The sequence below is a fragment of the Chiloscyllium plagiosum genome, unplaced genomic scaffold (assembly GCF_004010195.1).
Source record: "Chiloscyllium plagiosum isolate BGI_BamShark_2017 unplaced genomic scaffold, ASM401019v2 scaf_7473, whole genome shotgun sequence".
Classification (NCBI taxonomy): domain Eukaryota; kingdom Metazoa; phylum Chordata; class Chondrichthyes; order Orectolobiformes; family Hemiscylliidae; genus Chiloscyllium; species Chiloscyllium plagiosum.
Window position 1 is genome coordinate 24,539 of NW_025215094.1, and position 11,527 is coordinate 36,065.

Genomic DNA, 11,527 nt, shown 5'->3' on the forward strand with positions numbered 1-11,527 from the left:
CCAATCTCTGGGATAAGGAAATGCAAATAGAGGTAGAACCAGAATTAGACTTGATGATTGGAGACCCAGAAACGGAAGCAAGGATATTGTAGGACAACATTCTCCAAAGGAACTGTTGCTGCTGTGAAAACCATTCAGATAAGCAGAGTAAAATCTCAGGGAATGGAAGCAGCAGGTTTGGAGCTGGACAGTTAGAAGGATATCAAAGAGAAGTCAATGCAGGATCTCTGACAACAATGAAATAGCCAGAAATGGAGAAGAGGAAGTCAAAGAAATGACTAACTAGCTGAAACAAAACTGAATGACTAGAAGTAGCAAGAGTATGGTCTCAATCCTTCTACACCATTCATCAGCTCATAACTCATAATCAGCCTTTACTCAAATTTCAGCTTCAGAAATTCTCAAAGATGGAGCATTCGCAACTTTCCATGAGGAAACATTTCAGAAGTTCAGGAAAGAAATTTCTCCTCTGCTTAAAAATGATTGACCCACCAAGACTGTACTCCAGTGTCCTAGATTTATCGCTTGGGCAACAACCTCTCCGTCAAACCCCTTCAGATACTTGTATGTTATAAATCAGATTGGTTTCGTTCTTCAGAATTCCTGAGAGTAAATGTGTGATTTTCTAGACCATGATCACTCCTACAAAAGGAAAGTGTCAAGAACAATACAGTGCACTGTGGGCATACTGGTGATTCTGGCTGGGCCCACTGAATGCTACCTCTGGATCTATCTTGGCATCTGAAGCACATTGGCTGGATGCCAATGACTTGGTGAATCCTGTCAGTGTGATTGTTGATCCAAGAATAATTGGATTGCAGCAGGAAGAAAGAATGATTGTGACTTCCTGGGGATCTGGTGAATATGTACAGAAGTACCTCTGATTAAACAGCAGCTCTGGTTGTTGACAAATCTTCCTGGTGGTGCTGCAGGATTTGATTCTTGGGTCGATAGTTAATGATGCCCTGTACCTGTGGGGTATAACCAAGCACAAACCTCAGCACCCACTCATCCTGACTGGCATCATTGTAGGCAAAACTGATGTGGGTTGCCAATTCTAACAAACCGGCCACTCACATTTGTATACCACTGAAAGGGAGATGCTGAGTCCATCTCCCATGGCATACAGTAAGGATCCAGCAGTGAAGTTGGTGTTAGTGCTGACTGAACGCTACTGATAATTTGTGAGCACCAGGTCTAGCAGACGGTAGATCATTACGTAACATCACCACCTGAGTTTCTTCAGTCAGGTTTCTCTATTTGTTCATGGGATGTGGGCATCACTGGCTAGGCCAGTATTGGTTGTGAATCCCTAATTGATTTGGAGACGGTGATGGTGAGTTGCCTTCTTGAATTGCTGCAGTCCTCGGGATGCAGAGACACCCACAATCCTTTTAGGGGAGGTGTTCCAGAATGTTGACCCAGCAACAGTAAAGCAATGGTGATATAGTTCTCAATCAAGAATGTGTCGGGCTTGGAGAGGAACTTGCAAGTAATGGTGTTTCCTTGTACCTGTTGTCCTTGTCTTCCTTGGTGGGAGAAGTCACTGGTTTGGAAGGTGCTGTCAGAGGGGTCTTGTTGAATAATTGCAGTGAATGTAGTAGATAGTACACACTGCTGTTTCTGTGCATTGGCGGAGAAGGGAGTGAGTGTTGATGGAGGAGGATTCTGTCAGTCAAATCGGCTGCTTTGTCGTAGATGGGATCAAGCTTCTAGAGTGTTGTGGGAGCTACACCCATGCAGACATCACACTCCTGACTTCTGCCCTCCTCATTTGGGTTCACTTCTGTCAAAACTCTCCTTAACCTTCTGTGCTCTAAAAAGAACACATTTTCTGTAAACTCACCATGTACCATTCTCGTAAATGTCCTTTGCAACCTTTATAAGGCCTTGACATGCTTTCCAAAGAATAGTGACCAGAGTCGGTTGCAGTACTCCTGCTACATCTAACTAGCTTTTTTCTCCATAAAGATTTATCATACTTTCCTTCTGTAGTTTTTATTTTAAACATAAAGCCAAGGCTCTCCTATGTTAAATGAAAATACTAAACATTTCCTCTGCCTACACGAGGGGCAGTAATTGGACAGTGTCTTGAACTCCATGTAAAATGGGCACACATGCCTACAACAGAGTTGGTTGAAATAATTCTCAAATTTGAGCATTGAGCCTCATTTTAAAATTTGTAGCAAGGTGTCTGGGCTCAACGTGCCTCCAGAGTTAGTGCACCAGGTGACCCATTCCTTAGCAGCAGCCATTCTGTCCATCCCCAGAGAAGAAATGGAGGTCAGCGATTGTGGTAGAGGTCCATTAAGTGCTGTTGAGTTAGAAGCAACACAGTAGAAGTAGAAACACTAGCCTGAGTGCACACAGTACTGCTTTACTGAGTTTTTTTTTTCATAAATATTACTTAACAGACTGATGAATGAGCTGTCGTTGCCTGGTTAAGTTGGGCACTTTACTTTCAAAAACCCTCAGGGGGTTACCTAAAAACAGTGAAGATCCATGTGGTGGCAACACTGCAGGAAGTGGTAGCCATTGTATTCACATTATGATTGAACATTGGTACAAGTTATACCAGTGTCTACCCCATTTCTCCCCAGTGTCCTCTGCAGGTTTGTCCAAGTTCTTTATGTGGAGTTATTATGCAAGGAAACTTGGAAAAGAAAACCTAATGTCTTTGGTATTTAACTTTTCAAGAAAGCTTGGTCCTAAACCATCTTAACCAGAAGCTAAAAATCAGCTCTAATTTTTCTGAACATCTGTAATCAAGGGAGGTGACTATTTAGCTCATGGTGAAGATCAGTTCTCCTTGAAGTTGGGAATCCTTTTGGAAGTTGGGAAGGGAAACCTGCAACAGCTTCACTGGGCAACAACACGTTTTAAAAAATCATGTTGGCAAAGAAGGAATTTTTCATGGACAGTCCTTGACTGCTTCCTAAAGTCCAGCCATGTGAAGACAAACATCATTTATGAATAGCATGCAATATTTTGACAGATTCAGTGCATTTGCCTTGGTCACCAACCCTAACGAATGAGACCTACACCACTCGGAACGAAGAGCAAAGTTGCCCTATGGAAGAAATATATGAAGATTACAACTTGACGACTAACACTTACGAATACTATGATGATGATGAATACCCAGACAATGAGGACGACCAGAAGGTTGAGGAGCACCGAAGTAAGCTATTGAGCTATGTGCTTGGTCCGCTGTCTGGTCAAAGCTTGTATTTATTTCCTGCCCAGATTAGTCTTGTTGCCTAAACTGTACCTGCTGAAGTGCCCCAGACAAGAAAGAAATTCCTCTCCACATTGTGTCTAGTAAAGTTAACAATGTTGTTGGTGCTGCTGATACTTCTAGGCACTCCGAGCAGGAGCGCTGCTATCATGCTATGTCACGCTCATCTACCTTGTGCTATCCGCACATATTCTCCATAGCTTGTCTGTAAACTCTCTAACATCAGTAATCGAGCTAAACCGAGATCAACCCCTCATTCAGCTGCTCTCTAGAAGAAATTTCTGTAGCTTCACAGCTCTGATAATATGATATGGCTGAAGTACTGACACAGTTTCTGGATTTGCTTTTTATTTTAAGTCTCATTTTTGCTCTTGCCATTTCAAATGCCTTTTCATTTGTCTGATGCTGTGAAAGATCACATACAGATGATAAGTTTTAGTATCCATCTTTCAAAGGCCTGTTTTCTTCCATGGATCTTTATTTGTTGAACAGGCACCTGAGGTCCACAAGAAAATGGTTACAATGTATCTGATGAGTTTTGTCCTTGGTACAATGTTCTTGCAGTTAACGCATCCTTCATCTTCATGAAATTAACCTGGCTACTTCTATCCTCCTGAATTATTTTTGTTATCATTTGTCCTAAATATATAAACATATCCATTAGTATAGGTTTCCAATTTTCACTCTAGCATTTTCTAATGTATTTTTTCTAACTATCTTTTTTTTCTGTTTTTTCTATACTCCATTCATACTGTGAACTTCTCAATATTACTTGATCTCCAATGTTTCTAATTCTGCATGTAGCACTGTCGTTCATGCCCCTGTTTTATCGCCTTGATGTATGTCCAGTTCTTTGATGTGTACAGATTGAGTAATTTTGATGACCGTACACAGACTGTACTTTACTCTTCACTCGAAGCATCTCTAATTGTCCTCCTTTGAGCTTGACGCTTGCCTTATGGTCCCATAAGGATAATCTCAGCAACAAAATTCCTTTGTTGTTACCATTACATTTCAGAAAATCTATCTATTTGTTTATTAACTTAACACAATTAAAGGCTTTTTTCATAGTGAAGCATGTAGAAATGTTTTTGTTTGCTTCGAGATACTTTTTTGAAGCTTGTTTTTTGATTAAATATTCCTTTTCTTGTTTCGAGGTCCAAGTCTAAATCCAGGCATTTCCTTTAATTTCTGCTTCCAGTGTGGTGGTTTTTTTTTATGATCCAGAGATCCCTTTAATGAGATGACTCATTAAGCTTAGTTCTAAAATGATTGCACTTTGTATTCTTAGTAATTTAGTTGATCATATATTTCTGTTTATCACTTTGAATTGCATTTCTCCAAAGGCCTTCAGGTGTTCTGCTGTCCTTCCATCTGTGTCTGGAGCTTTCTCTGTATTCATCAGTTTTGAAACATTCTTCACCTCTGATACCTTAATGTTTCACCCATCATTTGTCTATATCTTGAGGATTCCTTCGAGTTGGATCATTATACTTCAATGTTCTGTCCATCTTTTTGCTACAACACCTCGTTCACGAAATATTTTATCATCTTTGCCTTTCATGCCCCCACTATCTTTTGTTTCATTGTCTTCCTATCTGTCAAAGTTTTCACCTTCTGGTGCATAAGTCTTAATTTGATTTGAATTTCCTTCCGGCTCCAATATGTCATCACTTATTCGTTACACATTTTTTCTTTAGTCCAGCTACATTTATTCTTTGCTTGCATTTTTATTATGCCTGGTGTTTCTTTTCTTTTCTTCTTTCTATCGTTGCTCATTCTTTACAACATTAAAAACTAGGAGTGGGTAATTAAGCCCCTGCTTGAGCCTGCTCTATCATTGAATAAGGTGCCAGTTGTAGCTTCAAATCTGCATTCCCATCTACCCCAGATTACACTTCAACCATTTGCTTAACAATAATTCTTCTACCTCTGCCTTAAAATATTCACGGAATCTGCTTCCTTTTTCAGGAAGAGTGTTCCAAAGATCTCGATACTTTGACAGGGGGAGAAAATTCACCTTTCTCTATTTTCAATGGGCAATCCATGATTTTTAAACAGTGATCCCCCAGTTCAAGATCCCCCCGTAAGGGAAAACAACCTCTCGATATTTACCACGTACTTTTAGAATACTGTGTACAATTCTGGCCTCCCTGCTATAAAGAAAGATGTTGTTAAATTTGAGAAGGTGCAGTAAAGATTAACAAGCATACTACTGGCACTGGAGAGTTTCAGCTGTAGGGAGAGGCTGAATAGTCTGGGGCTGTTTTCACTGGAGCATCAGAGGCTGAGGGCTGACCTTTATAGAGGTCTATAAAATCATGAGGGATAGGGTGAATAGCCAAGGTTTTAGTTTTGTTGCAGAGTGTGGGAGTCCAAAGCTAGAGGGCATAAGTTTAAGGTGACAGGGGAAAGTTTTAAAAAGCACCTGTGGGGTAATATTTTCACACTGAGGATGGTGTGTGTTTGGAATGAGCTGCTGGAGGAAGTGGTGGAAATGGGTACAATTACAACATTTAAAGGGCATCTGGATGAGTATATGAATAGTTTAGAAGGGGATGGGCCAGATGCTGGCAAATGGGACCTAGGACAGATAGTGATGTCTGGTTGGCATGGAGGGATTGGACTGAAGGGTCTGTTTCTGTGCAGTACGACTCTGCGACTACATCTAGACCTCTCAGGATGTTGTATATTTTAGTCAAGTCAAACCTTACTCTTCCAAACCCCAGTAGACATAAGACTAGCCTATCCAACTTTCTTCATAAGTTCAACCTGTCTATTTCAGTATTACCTTCTCTAGACTGCTTCCAGTGTATTTAAATCTTTCTTTAAATAAGGTGACTAATATTGTGCACAGTACTCCAGCATTTCATTTCTGGCTATCTTCCAATCTTATTTTCTCTTGTGTTTTGTCTGATGTTGTTCCAGTTTGTTTGTTCTTTTCTGGAACTAAAAAAACTTTGAAGGCAAGCTATCCTGGAATATGGTGGCGGGGAGGCAGGGGCAAACTGATGCATTGCTGTGCATATTCTGGATAAGGATCAGAAAATTAATAAAATGTATGCCTTGCGTCCTTCTAGCTAATCTTGATATGGCAGGTTCCTATAATAAATTAGAATATTTAGTTTTCTTGTTACATAAGGCTGTTTATCCTCAAATATGTAAATTTCACAAAAACGTGCTTGTAATATATTTACTCTTTGGTTGTTCAGTTGATGACTTTTTTTTTCTTTTTTTGTCTTTTTAGTCCTTCCATTTATAATGACATTAGTAATTGTTCTCGGTATTGCCTTCTCGCTAATTGCAACACTGTTCATCTGTCATTTTGTTAAGAAGAAGCAAGTATTGCCCAAAGTTTTGGTAAGTTCGCAATTTTTTTCTGCTGGTGGAAAGGGCTATTTTATATGTGTTTAAGTGTAACGAGCTAAGATGACAGGAACAGAAAATTACACATTGTGAATTTGCTGATTCAGATTTATTTAAAAATTGTGCTATGCTATTGTGTCAATGTTTAGATATATGTGTACTGTGTCTACTAAAATTATGCTAGGACGAACAACTTCAGAGCAAGCAAATTGCTGATGTATTGGGAAAGCAATTATATCACAGTCATTTCAGTATATGAAGAGATCAAGGTTAATAAACGTGTACAGAATTTTAACGTTGGCTGAATTTGATTAATGAGGAACTAAGCTTTAGAATGCAGCAAGATGGCAATGGATTAGACAAGTGTGAATCCAATCCACAGAGCATTTTTACTCAAACAAATAGAAGTACATTTGAATGGAGGAGATGCATTTGACATTTGTTACCCATCTCATTTAAATATAACTAAGATTATAATCTAATTTCTAGGTTCATCGCATTATGGGTGAAAGGGGTAAAGCATACATGGATGTAAACATGGAATCTGATGAAAGCAACTTAAGTGAGGTGAAAGGATTGGAGAAGGCGCCTATTGTTCGTGAAGTTGACCAATGTGATGAGACACAAGAGGAAATGACCAAATCTTCAGACATCTTTGATGTTGACCGAGTTAATACCGAAGTGAATGATGGTGAACCAGTAAATACTGACTTGGATGATCCATATGCAGCTAAAATTGATATCAATGGCATAGACCAAAGATGTCCTAGTCAGGACAACATTGAAGTAGAAGACAGCATTCTGGAGAAAACATATGATTCGTGTAAGACTAATTCTGAGCCGGTGACACAAATCTGTGCAGATAATTGGGGTTATGACAAACCTCAAGTACTGTTTGCACTTTAAATAATTGCACAGATTCACCAAACTATCCTCCATTGTGATGGAATAAAGCACTGGTGTATTGCCACTTTATAATACTAAACATTTTTCTTGTGAACATGGTGGACATCAGTTTTCTTGCAAAGCAAATGTGAGATTGGTCCACAACAGTTGCAGTCTAATTGTTTAAAATTATCTATGACAAATATTTTAAACAATGCTATTCTGAGTCAGTGATGACCGAGACCTTGGGTTGGGGGTACAATTCAAAAATTGCTGAGGATACAAGACTTGGAAACATTCTTCAACCATGAAGAGAACAGTGTAAAATGTCAAAAGAACATTGCGAACTTGAAAGTGTGTGCAAATATTTCAATATTGAAAAATATGAGGCGATGCATTTGGTAGGAAGAACATGGAGAGATAATATAAAACAAAGGGTCAAATTCCTAAAGGAGGTGCAGGAGCAGAATTGCATGTATATTTGCAAAATTAATGGTGACAGTTCAGGGCAATAAATGTACCGTATCGTAAGGTTTGTTAATAGGTGCATATAATACAAGAGCAAACAGATAATTTTGAACTTTTGTTTATTCATTTCTGTGACTTGGGCATCGTTGACTGGTCAGCTTTGATAGTCCATCCCTACTTGCCCTTCAGAAGGTGATAGTGAACTGCCTCCTTTAATCGCTGATTCAACTGAGTGACTTGTTAGGCTATTTCAGAGGGCAGTTGAGAGTCAACCACATTGCTGTGGCTCTGGTGTCACACGTAGGCCAGACCAGGTAAGGATGGCAGATTTCCTTCCCTAAATGACATTAGTGAACCAGATGGGTTTTTCCGACAATTGACAATGGTTTCATGGTCATCAATCGACTCTTAATTCCAGATTTGTTTTTGTGTAAGATATTAATTTAGCCTAGAGTATTATATCTAGTTCTGAGTGCCAAATTTCTGGAGGAATATGAAGGCATTGGAGAGGAATACTTTCAGGGATGAGGGACCTCAGTTATGAATTCAAATTGAAGAGGTTGAGACTGTGTTCCCTGGAAGGAGAAGGCTGAGGGGAGATCCGACAACTGAGAGGACATCTGGTGATGGTGTTCAAAATCGAGGGGTCTAGGAAGTAGATGGGGATCGCCCCACTCAAAGGGATCAAGAACAAAAGGGGACGGTGTTAAAATAATTGGCTCAGGAACCAGAGGTGATATTGGGAAGAAGAGCTTTTTCACTCAGTTGAATGGTAAGGATCTAGAATGGCCTTTTCTGAGAGTACAATACAGATCGGTTCAATCAATGCATTCAAAAGGGAATTAGAATATTATTAAAAAAACAAGCGCTTGCTTATTGGGAGAGGTCTGAAGAAGGCATTAAATGAAACTCTCATTCTGAGAGCTGCAGTAGACACTAGCAGAACACCTTCCTTTGGCACTGTAATAATTCTGGTATGCAACAATGATAACTGAAACAGTCAGAATGACATTTGTATATTAAAGACTGCTCATTCACAGAAGGCCAAAATAATTGAATGCTCGGTTATGTGATTGTGAAATACAATTTTACAAGGAATGTTTTTGAGTTAACAATGCTGTACAGTTAACAATGCTGCACTTGGCTTGGTGGTCATGATCTTACTTCAGAGTCAGAGTTTGTACTCGACTCTCCTTTAAAAATCTAAACTGAATATAGTACTGAAGGATCATTGTACTATTAGAGGCAGGTTTTAGATGAGCCATTGGAATGTAAGTTTGTCTTGGAATATTAGCAAACAATGGATGATAGCCAATTAGCAACCTGTTCTGGTCAGTTTAATAAAATAAAATTTCAAAATGCAATGACTCATTAGTTCCCAGGAAAGCTTGACATTCCATTAAATTAGGCCTTCTCTGGCTTGTTAGCAAGACATTAAAAGACCTTTCTCAAGGAAGAGAGTCAATGTTCTCCTAAACAAAACAAATAAAGTATTGCAAAGGCTGGAAACTTAAAATTTAAAGAAACGCAGAACATGCTGGAAATAAACAGCAGCTGTGACTGTACCTGTGAGGGGGAAAAATATTTAACATTCCAGGATCACTGACCTTTTGTGAACAGCAGGTCCTTATTTGTTTACCCTAGAGTAATTCCATTCATCGGCATTCTCTTCCAAATTTAACAGCTGTTTCCTGAGGCTCAAACCCCATAACTGAACACTGTACTCTGTATCGCATCTAATCAAAGCACTGCATAACATTTTAACATAACATAATTTTTTAACTTCTGAACTGCAATCCCCTTGAGAAGAGGCAAGATGTGATAAGTTATTTCTGTGTTAATAGTGGGTCTGAATAATGGCATTTCATTTTTAAGCATTATATCAGGGACACAGATTTCAAAGAATATTTTGCACAGATTTATTATACAATTGAAATGTTATAAAAAGGATGCTACATTTTATTCAGGCATAATATTAAGTCTCAAATCAGAATTCCTGTTTTACATTTTGGAGATCCCTCAATCTCAGTACCCAAATGAAGAATTTTTAAACATACATGATAAGAGCCCTGATGCACTGCATGATTGTTTATGGCCAAGACCAGGGTTAGGCATTCGGCCTCTCAAGCCTGCTCTGCCATTTGATACAGTTATGGCCGATCTCATCTCGGCCTCAACACTACATTCCTGCCCATTCTCAATAACCCTTCAAACTTTTAAGAATTAATGTACTGTAAAAGTTTACTCAATGCTTCAGGATCCACTACACATTATGGTAATGAATTCCTCAGATTCTCCCACTCAGTTTTAGGGTGAGGGGTAGCAGATTTAAACCAATGACCTCTTGTCCTAAATTTCTACACCTACTTTGTTAGTCCTCTTTCACGTTTTGAGATCTCTATTAGAACTCTTCTCATTCTTCTAAACTCCAGAGAATATCGGCCTAAATTGCTCAGTCATTCTTTATTAGACAAACTCTGATCTCTGGAATCAATCTAGTGAAACTCTTCTGAAATACCTCCAAAACAACTACATCCCTCCTCAAGTAGGAGGATCAAAATTGTGCACAGTTCTCCAGGTGCGGTCTCACTAATGCCTTGTAGTTGTATAGTTGTAGCAACACATCCTTTTATAGTGTATTCCTTTAGCATTAAATGCCAGAATTCTATTTACCTTTATTTATTATCTGATTGTACACTTCCATTCTGAAATATGACCACTTTCCCAAACATGCTAATCACATAGTCACCTGTCTCACAGATATGCAACACTGACTCAAGGCACCACTCAAGTTCTTTAACCCACAGTTCAAGCTTCTGCAGCTGATGTCACTTCCTGCACGTGTTTGTCTGGGATAATGTATGTGTGTTCACGAACAACACAGACAGCAGGATGCACATTCCACATGACTGTGCTGACCTGCCATCCCATAACTTCAAAAATGAAAATAAGTACAGGCAGTCCCTAGGTTGTGAATGGGTTTTATTCTGGAGTCGGTTCACAAGTTGATTTGTATGCAAGTTGGTGTACAATGCAGGACAATGAAAAGGAACTGTTCAGATCTTTAAAATGAGATTATGTTTATTAGTGCAGGCTTTGATAAGTCCGATATTGATAAATTAGGCATCCCATGTCTTGCCAATAGGTTTGTTCTGCTGTACCAAAGTAAATCCCAATTACAGGAGTTAAGTCCTAGTGGAGATGGTCCTTTGTGCTGCTTTCCATCTCTCAGACTGCACCCCACTATGTGTTGTGGACTGCCTGTCTCAGGAATTGTCAAATCACCCGCTTGTCTTAAATATAGGGAAACATCTTGCGCATAAAGCAAAGTGCATTGAAAGCAAATAATGACAATATTATGAGAGAAAAACACACTTGTTCAGTCTGAAATTTGTGTTGAACTGTTGAAATTAATGCAAATAATGACTGTACAATTAGTTAAATGGTCATGCAATCTATGCTACAGCAAGTTGAAAGAGGCTGCATTTCGCTTTAAAATAGCGTTGATTTAAAATGGACACATCATAGCATTCCTTGGCAAAAAAAACCCAGCATACCTGCTAACTTATG

General features: G+C 39.0%; 1 protein-coding gene across 1 annotated transcript; it reads left to right on the plus strand.

The window, feature by feature from the left end:
* The first annotated feature begins 2,624 nt into the window (after positions 1–2,624).
* Positions 2,625–9,316, plus strand: LOC122548156. Its single transcript, XM_043686710.1, has 3 exons — positions 2,625–3,181; positions 6,486–6,598; positions 7,094–9,316. Exons 1-3 carry the CDS (start codon positions 3,073–3,075, stop codon positions 7,508–7,510), a joined length of 639 nt encoding a protein of 212 aa, XP_043542645.1. The 5' UTR covers positions 2,625–3,072; the 3' UTR covers positions 7,511–9,316.
* The last annotated feature ends 2,211 nt before the right edge of the window (positions 9,317–11,527 follow it).

Bases quoted from the DNA above. Each gene is read 5' to 3' on its own strand.
- LOC122548156 (XM_043686710.1), top strand. From the start codon at position 3,073: ATGGAAGAAATATATGAAGATTACAACTTGACGACTAACACTTACGAA. The intron at 3,182-6,485 runs GTAAGCTATTGA...TTGTCTTTTTAG, and splicing joins GAAGGTTGAGGAGCACCGAA to TCCTTCCATTTATAATGACA. The intron at 6,599-7,093 runs GTAAGTTCGCAA...TCTAATTTCTAG, and splicing joins AAGTATTGCCCAAAGTTTTG to GTTCATCGCATTATGGGTGA.